Here is a 19,348-nt window from a genome sequence, read left to right on the forward strand (position 1 = left end):
AAGAACTGGTATCAACGCAGAGTACTATTTTCTTTGTGCTTTTCAGCTTCTGGAGGATCTAGCATTACAACAGATACAATTGGAACAAGAACTTGAGAAAGTGCAGCAAGAAAGAGACACAAACAGAGCGCGTTTGCTTTCATACGTTTATAATGGTACAATTTTAGCATTTATCTTTAACAAAAATTTCGCATAAAATGTACAATTAAATATGAAAAGAAGTAAATATTAAATAAACTTTTAGCTGAAAAAGAAGCTGATAATGTAATTAAAGAATTTCTAAGAAATAGTGAAGAAGAAAAGCAAAGTCAAACTGAATTATTGGAACGGGAGAAGCAGGAAGAAATGCAATTGTTAAGCTCTTGTCACTCAGAACAGTCCATGCTACGTATGAAGGATACTCTTTGTAAATATTAAGCACATAAAAATACACGAGATTAAAATCGTCCATATATCGTACATATGACAGATTTGTTTTTGCAGTTGCAATGGAGAAATTGTTGGAAGAAGAAATGTGCAAAGCGAGAAAGCTGGAAGAGCATACTAAATATAGAGATTATACAACGCAATCCCTGCTTACAATGTCAGTATAAATTGTAAACTCGTTTTGCTTTTTGATAATGAAAAACAACTAATCAGCAAAAATAAAATCTTAATTGTTTGTTATATCTCTGTTGCTTTTGTTTTCTTCTATGAATTATTTGTATGAAAGAAAAAAATAAGAAAAAAATGAATTGATATGATTAAAAATAAAATTCAGGAAAATTATTTCAGGGAGGTAAGGAACAATGACCATTTGGCGCAGATAGTGCAAGATCAAGAAAAAAATAGGCAAGATCTCATTGATAGATTGCGACAGGACGAAGTTTTACAGAAAGCGGCAGTCGCTGCGTTATTAGAACGCAGTGATGCGCGTACCTGGAGCATTGTTCAGCAAGTGAATCTAGTCCAGTCGCAATTGGCCGCGCTCACAAACATCGAATTCGAAAGAAGGAAATTTGAGATCAACCAGCAGCTTGTAAGTGTGTAGCTTCTAGTTAAGTATTAAATAGAATTAAAAAATTAAAGAAAAAATTTTCCTAAATTTTTGGGGTTTATAAATATTTAAAATATAATTATGTGATGAAGCGAGTTTCTTTTCTATTTTTTTTTTAGAATGAGATCGCTGATAGACGCGTGGCTCTAACAGCTATTCTGATTGACTTATTGGAACAGCAAAAGAACAGGAGAGAACAACTACTGGAAACAATTAATACGATAGAGCAACAACGATGCATCTCTGTATATATGTTTTTCTTTTCTTTTCTAAATTTTCAATAAAGAATTTTTCCTCTTTTTTTTTAATATTTTACAAAAAATAGCTTGTATATATTAGTCTTGTATTTTTATATTCTGTTAGATCATTTAATCTTCACTAATCAGTTCCTTTTTCATGAAAATAAAAAAATATTAATAAAATTGAGAATGAGGTTTCATTAAAAAATATTTATTAATAATAATATATAACAAATTTTAATAGAATGCGAGGCGAGGCAGTTTGTTCTGGCTAATGCAGTATCAGTCTCTAATGGAAGCACGACCACAAGGATTACTGGAGATGTTGGAACCTATGCTAGTTCGACATGTAGCGATAGCAGAAGCTTTGCACTGCCTTCCATTTCTGGCAACATTGCCGTCTTTATTACCAGACATTAGCGATGAACAATTAAAAGATGTATGTAATTCTTGGAACAATTAAATTTTATAAAGAATAACATATACACATAGAATTCACTATATATAATATATTTAAAATTAAATTTTTTTTAAATATAAAATCAGGAAATTTTAGAATATGTTTTGTCTTTTAGATTTAAATTCTTCGCAATTAAATATTTATCACGAATTGCGAGATGTATAGATTCATAGAAATCAGATTTGAATTTTTATAGATTTAGATTTAGATTTTCGATCGATAAATTCAGTAAATTTTCAAATTTGATTATAATCTTGATTTAACATTTATTATATTTTTATTTTAAAATTGTAAAATTTTTGAATTATAAATGTTAAGAATTTTAAATTTGAATGATTTTATTACAAATTCTAAGATAAGCTTTATATTTTAAAAGAGAAGTTACATTTTCATGTCTATTTGCAATACATTATAAACATAAAACTTAAGATTTATTGTACATTTTAAATATCATTTAATTTTTGTTTTGCAGATAGGCATAAGTTGCGATAGAGATCGTGCTGCTATAATGCTAGCAGTTGAAAATTATCTGACAGAGATGAAACTAAATGAATCCACATCGCTCATAATGCCTTCCGCGCCTCTCGAAGAAGCGTCAACCAGCAATCAGAACTGCAATTTTGTTCAGAATATGATGGAATGCGTAATTTGCTTCGATTTGCAAGTATGTTTTTCTTTAATTATTTATAAATAAATATAAAATACATAATTTCACGCGCGTGCACGGGAACAAATATACAAATTGCCCTATAATAACCGTATCATCCCTCATGTACAGGTAGAGTAGGTGAAACCGAGAAGAAAAATCGTTTACCATTTTTCTCCTTGGTTTCACACGCTTTACCTGTACACAAGATGATACGGTTAAACATCCTGTATATATGTATATATTTGTTTGTATGTATAATTTTAGGATATCAATAAAAAAATTTCGTCACTATATCATAATTAATGAATATTGTCTCTATTGAACTCTTTTTATAGTGTGAGGTCATTTTTCTACCTTGTGGACATCTCTGCTGTTGCTCTACTTGTGCGGACAAAGTTTTTGCAGGATGTCCAATGTGCAGGAGTCCAATAGAACGCAAAGTTCGAATTGTGCAGCCTTAAATTCGCGATATTCAATTTTATTCAGTTTATCCCTGAATTCAATTTGATGTTCTTCAAAGATATGAAAATAATGCGCCATTCTTTCTCGACTGTGATTACACACGCGCGCGCGCAAACGAAATGTTTCGATAATAGCTATTTATAATGCGCACAATTATATTTATCATTGGTAATATAATGCTCATGTTAATGTCGATTCCATATATATATACATGGCATCCCATTTTATTGGAAACAGCAGCATGAGACTTCAAGTTTACAAAATATGTAGTTGTTACCAATAAAATGAGATACTTTGTATGTGTACATATATATATATATATATATATATATATAGAAAATATATTATACCAATATTATATATAGTGACTTAAATTATTGTTAATTATTGTTTCAAGATTTTCTTTTTTTTTTCTTTAAAAAAATATTTAATATTTTAAAAATATATTTAAAAAAAGAAAAAATTTGAACTATTTAAAGCTGCAGATTAGACATATTTCGCATTCATATAATACCTGACATTTTTACATACTATAATTATTATATATAAATTGTGAACATATCCTTGTAGTCTACAGAATATATAAAGAATTAGAGATATATATTTGACAGAGAGAGAGAGAGAGAAAGAGAGAGAGCGATGATAAAATATAAAATTTGTTTAATAATGAAGTGCAAGAAAAGAAATGAAATGAAAAACCAAAGTATATAACAAGCTTTTATAATCACTAATTTTTACGAATTTTTATATAAATGTGTGATTATTTCTATGTGGGAACAGTTTTAAATCAATACAATTTAAATTTCACTTTTTTATGCAAATATTAACATTGTCAATACAATTTTGGTCTTGAAAAAAATTTCTGTTAAATAATATAATAAAATTCGTTTGTGCAAATCATTGTTTTTTTCTGCAGTTTTTAAACGACTAACCCAATCTCCTTTTTGCATCAATATCTTATGCTAAATTAATTATATTATAATTATTTTAAAATATATCCATTAATATGTATCATGTATCATTAAAAATATATATTGTGTATATATATATATATATATATATATATATATATATATATATATATATATATAAAATTATCGAATAAATAAAATAAATATTAATTTTTTTTTAATTTGATTTGCCTTAGTGCATTTATTTTTATTTTTTTTACGTTAGACGATTTAATTTTTTTATAAATATCAAATCATTATTACTCTATGAAATTAAACTAACAATATGATTACACTTATAAATCTAGTTAATATAATAAGCGTAGTTCTTAGAAAACTGTAATTTCTCTCCCTGTTTCTTCATCTTCACCATTCATATCATCCTCTTCTCTCTTTTGTTGCTTCTTTTTTGATGTTGCATCCTTTTTCTCTTTTTGAACTTTTCTAAAGTTTTCTAAAGATTCATGTAGCGGATCAATAAATTGATCAAACTCAATATCCACCATCGCTTGAATCACATCTTGTCCACTGATAGTTTTGCGGTTGCCTTTCTTGGCTATTATATTAGCAGATGATGTGAGATAGAGTATAAAAATGGATGCAGCCTTTGCTACCGCTGTTCTAGCATCCTTTCCAACTGTCACTCCATCCGGTAAAGCTTCCTTGATGATTCTTGTTACAACTGCATTGGGCAGGTTCAGATCTTCTAATCGCTCGGCCATCTGATTATCGTTCATACATGTTTTAAATCTCAGACATCTAACATTGTAAGATATTGTAATTTTATAAATTTGTGCAACTATTGTGATATTCGAAAATGTAATCAAAAGAATTTAATCTAAAATAAAATTAACATGTATAATGCAATGTAAAATTACAATACAAATATAGTTTACATTTGTAAATTGTCTTATAATACACTATCGTAAAATACATGTAAATATATTTAAAAAACAGAAACAAAAGTATAAGATTATGTATGATGAAAATATAAGATTATTACTTTTTTCAAGCTACTTTTTATAAGGGACAATAAAATTTCTAAAAGTGTATAAGAATTACACAAATAAAATTACAGAATAACAATTATAAAAAATGTAAAAGAAAATTACAATAGAAATTATTATTATTATTACCTTGATCTGAAAAATATATTAGAATTTATCTATCAAAGACTCTTCGAGGTTAGATCTTTCCCCCGCTAGCGAGTTCTATGAAAAGATTACAGTCTGTACAAAAAACGAAACAGTTTCACTGTGCATAAATATAATAGGAATCAACGTGAGAGCGAACTTGATAAAATTAGAAGATACATTTGCGAAACGGCAAAATACAATAGTTACATTTTTATCGAATGCGCAATCATATGTCCGAGAAAAATTTAAATGAAATGATAGACAACAACAAAAAATAGACGTGAAATAATCGAATGAAGGCAGCGTAAAGCAGGACAATTTTAACGATTCAATGGATACATTCAGCGTCTTGTAATACCTGAAGCTAATTTGCTGAATCTATAACGGCAACAACCAATCACGTTCGAAGTTACGTTACGTTGCGTTAGGTTAGGCTGTACGAGAGATAATTGATTATACGCTTTGCAATCTCGAAAACGTCGTCTTTACGAACGAGAAGTGTAAAGATTAGTTTTGGCGTCTGTATGCATGAATATATACAGTGCCTTGACGGAAGAGTGTGAATAATTTCGTGTTTCAGAACTGACATACATAATTTCTAGATCGCGACATATAATTTCGTCGCCATTGTGTCTGACCAAAAGAAAACGAGGCACCATACGGAGAAAAATGTCAAAAATCGAGGAGGCGAACGAACATATACGGCAGGCTGAAAAAGCGTAAGCGTTTCGCTCTCTTTCTCTCGCAAATATTTTCATCTCACTCGGAGACCATCCTTTGATTCTTTTCTGGAATGACACACTTCGTAGTCTTAAAATTATTATTAAATTTTCAAGTGCAGATATATATAGACTGTATTAGATTATATTATATTGACAATTATATATATAAATCTAATATAGCAAAAAATAGTATGAGAAAGAAATAAGAATCGATTTACCGATTGTGACAATATTTTTTCAAGATTACATTTTTCGAATCGAACATAATCAGATTACACAGTATTTGGAAGTTCATATATTAAATTCTTTTTGTAGCTTAAAGCCTACTCTTTTGAAATGGCGACCTGATTATGAAGTGGCAGCTGAGGAATACTCACATGCAGGTATATTAAATATTGTAAATATAAAAAAAATATAATTATAACAAAATAATATTAAAACATGTAATAAATCAGTAATTTTTTTCAATTAAGTTTTAAGAAATCATAGGTAACTTAAATATATTAAGTTATTTACTAATAATCTCATCTAAAGATTAAATCAATTGTTTCAAAATTTTGAACCAAATAACGAAGCATTAATTGCTTAAAAATTTTGTAAACATTTTGTAGTTAAAATTATATTTTTCCCATTTTTCTACTTTAGCAACGTGCTTTCGAATAGCCAAGTCATATGCGCAATGCAAAGATTGTTTGGTGAAAGCAGCTAATTGTTACAAACAAACCAAAGCGTATCCTTTGAAATTGTATAAACAAATATTTCAAATTTCTCAATTTTGTAGTGATAAATATTTGATAATATATTAGATTCAAAAATTTCGTTTGTTATATTCTTTGTTTTATTTAATTACTTTAATAAAGCATGAATTAATATATCAGTATAGAATTGTTATTTTTTTATTTTATTTATTTCATTTTATGTTATATTAACTTTATCTGTAAGAGAGAGAATTATGTGAAAGAAAAATGAACGAATTTTTTTTCATCAACTTAATATCTTTTTTCTAGCTTTTTTCCTAAATCAAGAAAATATCATTTTCTCAACACTATTTTCTTTAATTCACCTTAACTGCAATTTAATCATAATATAGATGGTTCCATGCAGCAAAGTATGTATAAAAAAATTGAATTTTATTGTGCAATATATTTCGATATTATATAAATGCAATGTTTTCAGGAGCATTGAGCAAGCTCTGCTTATCTGCAGAGAAATGGGGGATCTTTCAGAGATATCAAAACTAGCTCATAGCGCCTGCACTCTTTTTCAGCAACACGGTTCTCCTGAATCTGGCGTAACCGCCCTCGACAAGGCGGCCAAGATGCTAGAAGCTACACAGCCTCGACAGGCTCTAGAACTGTTTAAACGTGCAGCTGATATAATCATGGTGAGCACCACAACCACTACATACAAATATGCTCTATATTACATAAATACAGATATATGTATATAAATATATATGGTATACACATATAAAATGCAAAAATTAATAATAAATAAACCTGTAAAAATTTCGATTATATATAAAAAAAAAAGAGATTGTATAAAATTCATTTACATAGATATATAATTTTAAAGATTTTGAAACTTTCACGAGAAAATCTTAAAAATTAAGAATTTAAAAAAATTTAAACTATCTTGGGAAATAAAAAAATTTTTGAAATTCTAAGAATTCAAGAGTTTTGAGAACATTAAACAGAAAGAAGGCACAGGAACTCTTTTTCTTCTAAAAAGAATTCTTAATTAAAATTACATAGCAAATCATAAGAAGCTTTTAAAGGTCTGAAAAAAAAGATGGAAAATATTTGTTCAGGGCGAAGATAGTCCGCGGCACGCAGCAGAATATATGAGCAAAGCCGCGAGATTACTGGTAAAGCTGCAAATGTATGATGAGGCGGCGGATGCGATACGTCGCGAAATTGGCATGTATCAAGAAATAAAACTTTGGCAATCACTTGGGAGACTTACTGTAGCCCTAGTGCTAGTACAATTGGCGCGAGGCGATCAAGTGGCGGCTGAAAAGGCCTTCAAAGAATGGGGTAACTACTGCGAACCTCCCGAAGTAAGTCAGAAGAATGATTATTTAACTGAGTAACAAAAGCATATGAGAAAAATTATTAGTAAAATCATTTCAATTAATGTGTAATTTTTCTTTCTAATGTTATTGTAATAAATTACAATTAATCTTTCTTAATTAAATTAGAGAATACGATTTTCTGATCCAGGTACAAACATTGGAGATGTTACTGCAAGCGTACGACAACGAGGATGCGAATGCAGCTCGGGCGGCCCTTAATAGCCCCTTTATCAAGCATATGGATGTAGAATATGCTAAGCTAGCGCGAGGATTGGCTTTGCCGCAACAAGAATACGCAGTTCCGCCCGCTGGAATAAGGGCTAACGCCGCGGAATCCTATGTTTCTCCCAACGTGTCCAAACCCACTGAACAAGCTACCATCGAAGCGGAAGTTAATGTGTGTTTCATTATTATATTTTATTATCATTCGCATACATTATTTCATTATAATCTCTGATTATTCATTATTTCACTATTATATCAATGACACTTATCGATTTTCTAGGAAAAGAACGATGTCGATGTGACTAATCAGTCAACGAAAGAAGTGGTTGAAAAGAAACCGGAAGTTGCACCACCGCCACAATCGCAACCGGCGCAAAAAGAGGAGGACGAAGACGAAGACGAATACGAGGGAGGCCTGTGTTAATCGTCTTTAGATGTAAAAAATCCTCTATTGCTTGAGTAAACTGTTAAGTGTAACGCTTGCATGTATATCAAACGCTTTATCGAAAGCACATTATCGGTTTTGACAGAGCATTTATCTTTCAACTTTCAAAATTATTAGAATGAAACATAGAAATCAAGAAAATAACAACTATTTCTTCCATATTCTACACTCTTGTTTTTTTTTTATATTTTGCAAACAATTTAACCTACTTATTAATAGTTACAGAATTATTGAAAGATTACGAGATTTAATATAAAAATGATTAAAATTCTATATATGCAAGAAAATATATTTTTGTTGAAAAAGACTTTACACAATGTGCCACCAAAAATGAAAACAATTATTTCCTTTAGCTGTAATGATATAGAGAAATGTTTTAGATCCTTAGCTTTTTGAAGCTATATAAATTGAATCTGGAATATTTTTCTTATATTATCACAACTACAAAGAAGAGTAAATTAAATATTCTGATAATTCAGTTTTCTGATGGGACATCCTGTACATAGCTGTGCTATAGATATTTTAAAACAAATTTATAGTTTATCTTTATTTATCTATGTTATATGTATATATACTTTTTTTGCTAAATATATCGATATTTTTAATTAGTAATTAGCTAACGCGTTGTACATATTTTACTTGAAAAGCGAAACATTCCTCAAATAAAAAATGTATATTTACTTTTTCAGCACTATCTTAGCGATCATTATACTGAACTGTTATATGATTCCAAGAGTTTAAGAAAAAAAGACATACAAAAATATATTCTGATGTTAATATTTCATTTGCAACCTATATATAAAATATTCCTTAATAAAATAAGATATATGTTATAATTGATTTCTATATGTAAAGTTAAGATATATGTCAATTAGGTTATGTTTGTCAGTCGCACATGACATAAGAGTGTGTGTGTTTCTTCAGATCGTATATAGTATATTATATTTTCCGTATTAAAAACGAAATAAATATATATAATTAAGAAGAAAAAAACTAAAAAAAGGTACGACAGCTAAAAAAAAGCAGACTGATGTAAATAGAGTACTTACTGGAGCTGGAGATAAACACAAGCGCAAATAAACGTAAGATTTATCTCGAAGCAGCAATAGATTTTTCTTAGAATTCAGAAGTCGCAAAAAATCAAATCACACTACACACCACCAAGTTTAAACTCGCGAGACGGTTTACGAATTCAAAACTATTGTTGTTCAAAACTAAACAAAAGTGGCGCGTACGATGCGATGAATTGAGAACAATCATGGAAGATTATTACATAGAAGATGCATTCCTACTTGATGAGATAAAAGCACGAAACATTTGACTGACCAATCACGAGAAACAAATCTTTTTTTCCTTTGTCCTGATTGGTTCTTTATTTTCTTCTTTATGACTACGTTCATACGTCACCAAAATGAAATAAATTTTCTTAATAATTTTTTTCCTGATTTTTAAATATATATAGAGGATATTTACAATAAATTACAATAAATATATATTTACAATAAATTATTTTGAAAGATAATTTAATACCAAACAAAAAGTTTAATTAAAAATTATCCAGTTTATGTTGTGTCTGGTATCATTAAAAAAAAAAAAATTTATTTAAGAAAATTTATTTTACATGCAGATATACATAAAAATAATTCAATAATAATTTATTATCGCTGTCCGTAACATGTACTAGAATGGCAAAATATTACACACAGTTAATAAAACATTAATAAATCCATCATATTTCTCCGCAATTTTGATCCACGAGTGTTTCAGCACGGACATGCACCAAAACCAGTCGTTTCACCGTGGCATCGAAAAGTGAATATGCCCATGTAGTTTCACCTGCTCTAAAATGGATCTAGTCGACGCTACTGTAGCCAGCTAGGAAAAAGTGTCCTTTGAAAAACGGCGGTGCGACCTCTCTCAGGCTTCTCTCCGATCATATGAAAGCCGGATCGTATGAACCCTACTTCATATTCGCGCGGACGAATCAATAAATCGCGGTAGTCGCTACCGCCGCCGCGTGGCGTCGCGACGCGCCGCGCCGGGGCGCGCGCGACCCTGAAAATCGAATAGATAGTGGCGAGAGACGCCGAAGCCGGAGCAGACGTCAGACGTCGGACGTCACGACGATACCGCGAGTGCCGCGATTGCCGGATACTTGCGACGTCGACGTTGCGGGGGCTCGCGATCCTCGGCTTTTTCTTCTTCCTTCGTCGCCCTCGTAGCGATAAGGTACCCGTCGGGTAGCGCGGGCTATCCTTGTCGCTCTTCACGGGCGCGCCGTACCTCGATAGGCTACGGAATTTTATCCCACCGATGAGCGCGCGGTCGGGGCGCGATCGCGCTTCCACCGAGGGTGCCGCGCGACCGTCGCGGCGAGACAAGCCGCGGCCCAGGCTTTAAATTCAAAGACGAAGGAATGACGCTGGAGAACCCGTTCTTTGTCGTCAAAGAGTAAGTGTTTCGTTGATGATATAGGAACGACCGCATCGATTTTTTCGCGCGATCAACATATATGTATATATATATATATATATATATATGCGTATATATGCGAGCCCGAAAAAAAGAGCGACGATTCGAACGTAGATCCCATGCATATCACATTGTCATGGGGATTTTTCCCGTAGGAGGGGAGGAGGAGGGATTATAGAATGAAAGGAAAAAAGAGAGAGGGAGAGAGAGAGCGCGTATGAGAGAAGGTTTGCAAACATGCTGATAACGACGCGAGCGATAAGAGCTCGCGAGGTGCGATATCGCGGATTAAATTGATGCGACGACCGATTATCGAAGCGTTATCGAGTTTTTTTTTTTTTTTTTTTTTAAGAACAGCGTATCTCGCGTAGCGCGGGTTATCTCGAGCTGACATATTGCTTCAATGATGGCAATACTGTCACCGTGTATGACAGAACGATAATGTGCATAGGTTCTGTGTGTAATAAATATTACACGATGCCTGCGGTCTTTGACAGATATCTTTGACAATTTAGTGAAATGAATGATATTTATAGTTTAATGTTTTTTTTAAATCAAAAATTATTATTTGTAAACTATAAATTCTTATGAGAAGATTAAATGATGTTAATTATCAGCGTAAACTCGCGAAATAACTAATTAAATAATTTAACGATTCATCGTTTTGTATGAAACATATATTGTATCATTTTTCTCTTAAATATCTTTATATATTTCTCTGAACATCTCCGTTTTATTTTCAAGACACGAAAATATATCTAAAAAGGGAATTATTTTAAAGGGATGAATTTTTTAGATGAATTTCTTATTTTATTAAGAATTTTATTTTTTTTTTTTTAAATCACACGGCTCTTAAAAATTATATTTTGACGTTCTTCAAAATAAAACTATACGAGATTTTGACAAATAAATAAATTTATATCATTAATATTGAACATTTTTCTTATACCTTCTTCTGATATATTTTAATATAAAATATATGAAAAACGTAAGATTGTTTTCTAAACAATTTTCAAACGCACGCCGCGATATCTAAGAGAGAACATAACCTCTTTTTATAGAGATTTAATGTCAACGATTCACCAGCTTATTTATATTAGTACGATTATTATTATATAGGTATAACAGATATAATCATTTAATAATTACATTATTATATATATATAATTATATCGATGCATGATACGACATTTAAATTCAAAGATGCGGAGTATTTTGTGTATATATGCGCGTGAAAAGAAATGTTTTTTAAACGAAAGAAAAAGAGAAAGAGAAACTGCGAAATGTAAAATTATCTAATAATTTTTCTATAGAGAATCGTAAAATGTATATAAAAGAAAAAGATTACTTAGAAATTATTGTAAGTATTTTGAAAAAATATATTTGTAAAGACGAACCTATATAGCTATATCACATGTGTCTAACATGAAAAACGTAGGAATTTGAAGTTAATTTTAAATTTGAATATCCCACAGATAGCACAAATCTATTCAATAAACATTCTATAAATTTTTAGTGAATATTTAAATATTCTAATAACGTGAAAAAAAATCTATGAATCTGTAAAAACCTTTAACATACGAGACTGTTCTAAATACAATAATGTTCTAAGAAGTTTTATAAAAAATATTATTCTTTTAACACGAGAATATTCTATAAAGATTTCTATAGATAATTCCTGTAAGAATATCCTCAAAATAATATATTTGACGTTAAATAGAATAATGAAGGATATATATTTTGTGCTATCTGGGATATGACTTTGAATTAGAAAATCTGAATTATAATTCCAAATATAAATTTTTAAATCTAACTTGGATCGAATGTGAATGTGAAATTTTGTGCGCGTGTCTTCCGATACTGGAAGCGATGATGTCATTGATTAATCACAGGCGAACGCCTGTGCAAATCTGTCTAGATAAGTATATTGCGATTCAAAATTGACTTGCACGTGCGACTTATTGTTATGTTTCAGCGAGGTGTGCAAGGCGTTGAACAAGAATCGCGGCTTGTACGGCCGTTGGAGCGAGCTGCAGAATGTCGGGATTACGTCGCCGATCGGAGGCGGAGGTTTGCCGATGAGCGGTTCAGCCACGTCACCGCCGATCTCTCGCACGGACGAGCTCGACTGGACTACCACTGAACTGCGAAAAGCTCTACGCTCCATCGAGTGGGACCTCGACGACCTCGAGGACACTATTTATATCCTTTTCCTCAATCTGAAAGATTCCAATCAAATTTTGTATGAATTTGTATTCGATTTAAATCTGGATACATAGTCGAGTCTCTAAATTTGATCTTGCACTTGGATTTTGAATTTTAATTTGTGTCAGTTTGGATTTAAAATCAAAACTTGAATATTGAACTAAAATTTCCAATATAAATTGAAATATATGAATTTGAAAAAATTGTATATGAAAAATGTTTTTTTTTTCCATAAAATTGAGAAACGATTTTTAATTAAATTTGTTTATAATGTACTTAACGCATATATACGTATCGTTGAGAAGAATCCGACAAAGTTTAAGATCGACAACAAGGAATTGACTGTTCAACGAAGTTTCATCGAACAAGCACGAGAAGAAGTCAAGGTAATTTAATTAAATATAGTTTATTATGAAATAATTACGTATTATTGTGAGCTTTAATTTTAAAAATGCAATGTTTCTCGTGAGATATATTCACAAAACCTTATTGTCATTCGCAAAATTAATGCTAACTTGATATTAATATATTACTCATTTATTAAATATTCCACAGATCATGAAGGACAAATTGAACTTGAGCAGAAGCCGGGATCGTGACAACACGGCAAGACAGGTTTGTACATATTTTCTCATGCTTTAATTGTACATTTCATTATATAATATATAGTATTTATACTGCGTGCTAAAAAGTGTTAAATTATACAGTGTATATATATATATATATCTAATCTAAACCAAAATAACAACGTATGAGAGAAGCTAAAAAATATAAGCAAGAGAATAAAAACGAGCATAAAGATAAAAGGCATATTTCGAAAATTACGTAATTTTGTATGAATTTTTCAAGGATTTAAGAGAATAATTTTAGTGAATAATGAATATAAAATTTGCTTTTCGCATTATTATTAACTTGCAACATTCGCTTGTCTTGTTTTACGTATAGGAAGATCTCGTTTGAAATGTGCTACACAAAAAAAAAAAGAAAGGTTAGCGAGGACAGTGACATCTGTAGGTAGCTCGTTCACTCATTGTATCAATTTATTGAACGATCTTATTCCGCGATTGGTCTATGACATTTCAGCTTGTTCGGTGATCCTTAACCTGAAAGGAGTGATTTATCATGTCGGTCGTAATTAGTGTTATTTTGACAATTCACACATTGTAAAATTGACAAATCTATTCATCAATTCTCGCAAACGACAATGGTATACACGGTATTCAAAAAAATTTTTCCTTCTGAAACTTGAGAGAGAAAGAAAAACTAAGTTATATGCACTCTCTAACATTTATCTAAAAAACGATTACATATGTAGGAAATCTGAAGAAACATGATTTTTATCTTTTACATATTATTCAATCTATAAGAAATTTTATAAATTTTGCGATTGAGAATTATACTTATCTGTTGCTTTATTAACTTACTTCTTCCCTTATTACTTTTTATCTGTGTATTTTATTATTAAATCTCTGAATGTATCTTAAATATATGTTGTATATACAAATATGAATATATAAATAAATATAATTTTACAATTATTTCTGCAATATTAATCATATGTTATATATATATATATATATATATCTACATAATTATATCTGTTATATGTATATATGTTTAGCCGCTTTTGGACAACAGCCCGGCACGAGTACCTACCAATCATGGCACTACTAAATACAGCAAGCTAGAAAATGAAATTGATAGTCCAAATAGGCAATTCCTAAGTGATTCAATGCAGCAACAGAACACCATGATAATGCAGCAGGATGAACAATTAGATATGATTGGAGAAACAGTTGGCACATTAAAAACAGTGTCCAGGCAAATCAACAGTGAACTAGATGAACAAGCTGTGTAAATAAAATTTTCTGTCATTTTTTTTTTTTGTTATTTGTGTCATCTCTTTCTTTTATTTATTATGCCTTCATTTTATTACGAGACTTCAAGATACATCTTTTACAGAATGTTGGATGAATTTGGGAATGAGCTGGAAACGACGGATTCCAAACTGGACGCTACCATGAAGAAGATGGCCAAGGTGCTGCACATGAGTAATGGTAATTATAACAATTACATTCCTGCTCCCACTACCCCAGTGACATCCAGTGTCACTGATCTCATTTCTGATAACAAGCCCTCCTCTCTTTCCTCTTTATCCACTACAATTGCCAACTGTTTCCTATGCTCTAATGATTAATTGTTGTGCATCTTTAGATAATCCAAGGGACATCAATGAGAAATATTGTAATTTTTTTAGGCATTTTTAAATATAATCAATTTTAAATATTATTTTATTAGCAATGCATTTAAAAAAAAGTATGAATACAAAGATATAAATAAAATATAAAATGACAAATATTTAAAAAGTAAATTATCTATATAAAAATATATAAATAAGGATTATATATAAAAAAACAATATAAATATTTCTTTTGAAAAGTTAATTTTACAGTTACAGTACTTTTTATTGATGCCGTCAAATTGTTCTTTAACAATTAAATTATCCTTTGTAAAATTGTTTAGCTACAGAGAATAATTGTTTAAAATCTCAAATGAGTGCACTTTGATCTATAAATTTGTAGCGCAAGTTCACATCTTGCGTATTAATCATAATTAGAAATGTCTAAAAATTTTAAAGTTGCAAAAATCTATTAAATTACACAATATATATATCAGTTCTAAATTTCTTTAAAAATTCTATCGTGTTCTAAAGACAAAGGATGATGTTGCAAATGCAGCCTACATATTATATGTAATATATTGTCATAAAAAATTAGTTGTTGTTTAATCTGGACTAGAGTAACATCTTTGTCCTAAGAAATTATTTACTAAATTATGCCTAAATTATCTTTAAAAAAACATTTTATGTATATATATATAATATAATCAATTGCGCTAATATAATTATATCATTAACTATATTTTATATTATTAATATTACATAATTATATTATTTACTGAATTGCTTTAATATCAAAAAATAATTTCAAATTTTTCTTTTTTGCTTGCGAATTTTGTTTATAATTTATTAAAAATAACTTTTAGAAAATGATTGGTTAGTTGGTTAATAATTAAATAATATATAATTATATATATATATATATATATAATTATGCACATATTATTCTTAATAATTAAAACTAGTTTAGCTTCCCTTTTAATCGTGATATTTAAAAATAATTTTGACAGAAATTTAGTAAATAATTAACTAATCTTATAGATAATTGTTACTAATAAAAAATAATCTATCTAATCTAAATGTTTTAAACCATTATTAATATTTTCTGTTCTAATATATAACAATGTTAATCACGTTTTGTATTTTTGTTATCCTTTTTCACTGATTATGATTAGCACTAATTATAAGTAGAAATAAAATAAAGATTAAGAATAAAATAAAGATAAAATTAAAATATGGGAAAATTAAGATTCTTTAATTAGATCCAGATGAGTAATACTTTAGTAGAGTGTGATAAATTGATATATTATATCTGCAAACTTTTTAGAAAAAGGAAAAAAATAAAGACCTAATTAGTTAATTTTAATCATTACTACATCAGAGATAATGTAGTTTATTACAATTACCAAAGAATATCGTGTCTTGTTCAGAAAGCACGAATGTAGTGAAATCAGGATGGACCAGTTAGATATATATTCCTGAAGGAATATTCTTAGTAAAATCATATATTGCAGAATATAGCGCAGTGATTGAATATAATTTTTAAGTACTGAAAGAATCTATAGATTATTCCAAAAGTCGCATGTATTTAATTCTTTTTCGGAAAAAACAAATAGATTAATAAATAAATGTGATGTATGAAAAATATAAAGATTTTAGAACATAATATGAGAAAAAATGAAAAGAACTTAAAAATTCAAAAAGCTAACAATATATATTGAAAACAAATTTAAATAAAACTGATTTTAAGGATTGTAATCCTTATATTTCTAAAAAGCAAAGAATTTAGAAAATTCAAAAATTTATAAACCAAGAAGTTTTTTAGAATCTTAGGATCGAAAAATCTAAAAGTATATAAAATTAAATATCTAGAGACTTAAGGATTTAAGCCTTTAAGGATTTGGTAATTCAAGAATTGAAGAAGTAAATTCAGAAATTTAGGAATTGTGAAGAAATCAAATTAAAAAGTTGAATTTCTTCGTTGAAGAAGACAGATCGTGCATGACAAAGCCAAGGAATATATCTGAAGTGAATCGAGAAGAGCATAGATTATAAATGTAATTAACGAAGATGTAGTTTTATTGTTATCTCTTTCTCTCGCCGACGACCAATTGTGTGAAAAAAGAAAGAATAGAATGCAGTGACAAATAAAATATAAGAACCAATTTGTGTATTGTCAACTTAAAATAATTATGAATGCTCCTATTTCCTTGCTATTTTTATTTAAAATTATATCTATGATTACTCATAAAATTAGTCAAATGTTTTTGAAAATATTTTAGACACATATGGTTATGTGTATAACATTAAAAAAATTTTTAACTGATTATAATTGATTTATTCCACAACATTAAAATTAAAATATCTCCTTAATTAATGGTTTTTCGGCACTGATATTATAACATGATACTTTTTTATAATAAATGTACAAATTAATGCATTTAACAGTACATAATTTAAAAAACTAAGTTGATTTTCATATTTTCTTTACACTTCCATCCTGGAAAAAAAACTTGTCATCAGATCATGTCCCGCACGGAATCATTAAATTTTAGCCTAAGACATTTTTGATATCATTAATAACGAAGATATTCGTATACATAATTTAAAATGGAACACTCTATTTATACAGAATTATATTTTTAAATAGATTTTGAAATTTTTAATACATTGATCAATAATTTTTTATGAGTAATTGTATAAATTATAATCGGTATTGATATGTTCTATATATTATAGATTTTATATAGTTTTAATTTTGTTTGTGTAATTTTGTTGTGCGCTAAATTAAATAACAGAAGACAAATAATTTTCTATTCCATAAACAATTTCTAAATAAATAAGTATTAAGAATTCTAGCATTGCCATGTATTTTTCTATTATCTCAGGATGTTAATTATCAGTAATCATGATATGAATATTTCTATAAAATCGTAATTTGATCCCATAAATCACATTAATCTCGTAGAGGATCACGAGTGACGCATGTGATGTTACTTTCCGTTTGTTTTAGATCGGAGACAATGGGTAGCCATTGGAGTGTTGACTGCTATATTGGTGTTTTTAATCATTTTATTCATAATTAAATGAATCATCTCCCGCCTTTTCCAACCTCTTCTTTTCCTTTCCCATGATAAGAATATACAAGATCCTCTTTGTAGCTTTAAATGTAATCTAAGTCCCGTTTAACATACTTACATATTATTGATATAGTGAGATTTTATGAATAAAAAAATAAATAGTTAAATATAAAATAAATTTGACACTTTCTTCTTAAATGTCTCTTACACCAATAATAGATGCAGTTTTATATATACTAATAATTACCTATATATAATTTTTGATTACCAAGTTTTTATTACTATCATTTATTATATGTAATAATTGTGTGTTGTATGTTTTGTAATATATTAAATTTGTTTTTTCCCTTAAAAAGTCTCCAATCATAGACATACTTTTTTATTTGCAATATGGGGATATGTAATATTTCACAAAGTTGCTCAAGCAAAAAGAACGTTTTATAATAATACTATTTCTTCTGTATAATTGAATATATAACAAATGATATATATATATATATATAGTAAATAAGATAATATTTTTAACTACTACTATACTTTTAAGATATTTATTGCCTTCAAACGATACAGTTTATAACGTTTAAAGTTTGTATAAAGATGCACTTTCATCTTATCTATCTTGTCTATATGTAAAAATATAATTGACACGAGCTAAACTTGATTATGAATCTCAAAGCTTAGCTATATAGATAATAGTTGATAGTAAAAAAAAGTGCTATAAAAATGATAGTATAATCTTAAATCGTGTATATATATATATTTTGCATTTAGTTTTTTTTTTTTTTTTCCCCAACCACTGCTATACGAGAAAATAGAATTTTCTATTATTTTATCCTTATTTTAAGATAAAAATGTATATTTTAATTGTTATTTCTTATTTTCTTTTAATAATTTTCTTATTTGTAATCTTATTATTATACAAATCTTTTATTATTTTTGTTATTCATGGATATTTCATATTCCAAAATATTCTACTACTTTTAAAAATCCAAAGAATACTTTTAAAATTGACAT

At 28.8% G+C, this 19,348-nt stretch overlaps 5 protein-coding genes across 10 annotated transcripts in view; 3 read left to right on the forward strand and 2 right to left on the reverse strand.

The window, feature by feature from the left end:
- The window catches only part of LOC138939239 (E3 ubiquitin-protein ligase LRSAM1), a 5,868-nt gene extending 2,706 nt beyond the window's left edge, over positions 1-3,162 (forward strand). Inside the window, 8 exon segments of the mRNA XM_070306885.1 lie at positions 4-155; positions 245-406; positions 484-583; positions 775-1,018; positions 1,156-1,281; positions 1,520-1,714; positions 2,208-2,399; positions 2,720-3,162. Of these exon segments, the coding sequence (XP_070162986.1) occupies positions 4-155; positions 245-406; positions 484-583; positions 775-1,018; positions 1,156-1,281; positions 1,520-1,714; positions 2,208-2,399; positions 2,720-2,845 (1,297 nt within the window). The 3' untranslated portion in view covers positions 2,846-3,162.
- LOC138939334 (FIGNL1-interacting regulator of recombination and mitosis) overlaps positions 1-9,617 on the reverse strand; it is a 27,818-nt gene extending 18,201 nt beyond the window's left edge. For both annotated transcript variants that reach the window (XM_070307019.1, XM_070307018.1), the window contains exon 1: positions 9,448-9,617. The gene's annotated coding sequence lies outside the window, so the exon portion shown is untranslated. The remainder of the gene's footprint in view (positions 1-9,447) is intronic.
- Chrac-14 (DNA polymerase epsilon subunit 3 Chrac-14) lies at positions 3,951-5,256 on the reverse strand. Of its 2 annotated transcripts, none has more exons than XM_070306884.1 (3): positions 5,140-5,256; positions 4,933-5,007; positions 3,951-4,518 (listed from the first exon to the last, which is right to left on the reverse strand). In XM_070306884.1, the coding sequence occupies exon 3, from the start codon at positions 4,516-4,518 to the stop codon at positions 4,126-4,128; it is 393 nt and encodes a 130-aa protein (XP_070162985.1). In that variant the 5' UTR covers positions 4,933-5,007; positions 5,140-5,256; the 3' UTR covers positions 3,951-4,125. The 2 variants fall into 2 exon arrangements, with proteins under 2 accessions (XP_070162985.1, XP_070162984.1); XM_070306883.1 differs by having other exon boundaries at positions 4,933-5,025.
- LOC138939237 (gamma-soluble NSF attachment protein) lies at positions 5,380-9,158 on the forward strand. Of its 2 annotated transcripts, XM_070306882.1 has the most exons (9): positions 5,380-5,651; positions 5,970-6,037; positions 6,300-6,384; positions 6,745-6,762; positions 6,831-7,038; positions 7,465-7,713; positions 7,877-8,125; positions 8,234-8,389; positions 9,088-9,158. In XM_070306882.1, exons 1-8 carry the CDS (start codon positions 5,602-5,604, stop codon positions 8,375-8,377), a joined length of 1,071 nt encoding a protein of 356 aa, XP_070162983.1. In that variant the 5' UTR covers positions 5,380-5,601; the 3' UTR covers positions 8,378-8,389; positions 9,088-9,158. The 2 variants fall into 2 exon arrangements, with proteins under 2 accessions (XP_070162983.1, XP_070162982.1); XM_070306881.1 differs by lacking the exon at positions 9,088-9,158 and having other exon boundaries at positions 5,381-5,651; positions 8,234-9,076.
- Positions 9,618-10,463: 846 nt separating the features above from the next.
- Positions 10,464-18,519, forward strand: LOC138939145 (syntaxin-6-like). 3 transcript variants are annotated; one of them, XM_070306721.1, is made up of 7 exons: positions 10,464-10,849; positions 12,846-13,072; positions 13,367-13,461; positions 13,631-13,690; positions 14,697-14,929; positions 15,038-15,132; positions 17,242-17,432. In XM_070306721.1, exons 1-7 carry the CDS (start codon positions 10,815-10,817, stop codon positions 17,307-17,309), a joined length of 813 nt encoding a protein of 270 aa, XP_070162822.1. In that variant the 5' UTR covers positions 10,464-10,814; the 3' UTR covers positions 17,310-17,432. The 3 variants fall into 3 exon arrangements, with proteins under 3 accessions (XP_070162822.1, XP_070162821.1, XP_070162819.1); XM_070306720.1 differs by lacking the exon at positions 17,242-17,432 and adding an exon at positions 18,268-18,519 and having other exon boundaries at positions 10,465-10,849; XM_070306718.1 differs by lacking the exon at positions 17,242-17,432 and having other exon boundaries at positions 10,465-10,849; positions 15,038-15,987.
- The last annotated feature ends 829 nt before the right edge of the window (positions 18,520-19,348 follow it).

Source organism: Polyergus mexicanus, unplaced genomic scaffold, assembly GCF_030449975.1.
Source record: "Polyergus mexicanus isolate NDT 795.1 unplaced genomic scaffold, iyPolMexi1.0 SCAF_14, whole genome shotgun sequence".
NCBI classification, from domain to species: domain Eukaryota; kingdom Metazoa; phylum Arthropoda; class Insecta; order Hymenoptera; family Formicidae; genus Polyergus; species Polyergus mexicanus.

Coding starts and splice junctions, on each gene's coding strand:
- LOC138939237 (XM_070306882.1), top strand. CDS start 5,602: ATGTCAAAAATCGAGGAGGCGAACGAACATATACGGCAGGCTGAAAAA. Junction 6,038..6,299: donor TGAGGAATACTCACATGCAG/GTATATTAAATA, acceptor TTTCTACTTTAG/CAACGTGCTTTCGAATAGCC. Junction 7,039..7,464: donor GTGCAGCTGATATAATCATG/GTGAGCACCACA, acceptor ATATTTGTTCAG/GGCGAAGATAGTCCGCGGCA.
- LOC138939145 (XM_070306718.1), top strand. CDS start 10,815: ATGACGCTGGAGAACCCGTTCTTTGTCGTCAAAGA. Junction 10,850..12,845: donor CCGTTCTTTGTCGTCAAAGA/GTAAGTGTTTCG, acceptor GTTATGTTTCAG/CGAGGTGTGCAAGGCGTTGA. Junction 13,691..14,696: donor GTGACAACACGGCAAGACAG/GTTTGTACATAT, acceptor ATATATGTTTAG/CCGCTTTTGGACAACAGCCC.
- Chrac-14 (XM_070306884.1), bottom strand. CDS start 4,518: ATGGCCGAGCGATTAGAAGATCTGAACCTGCCCAATGCAGTTGTAACA.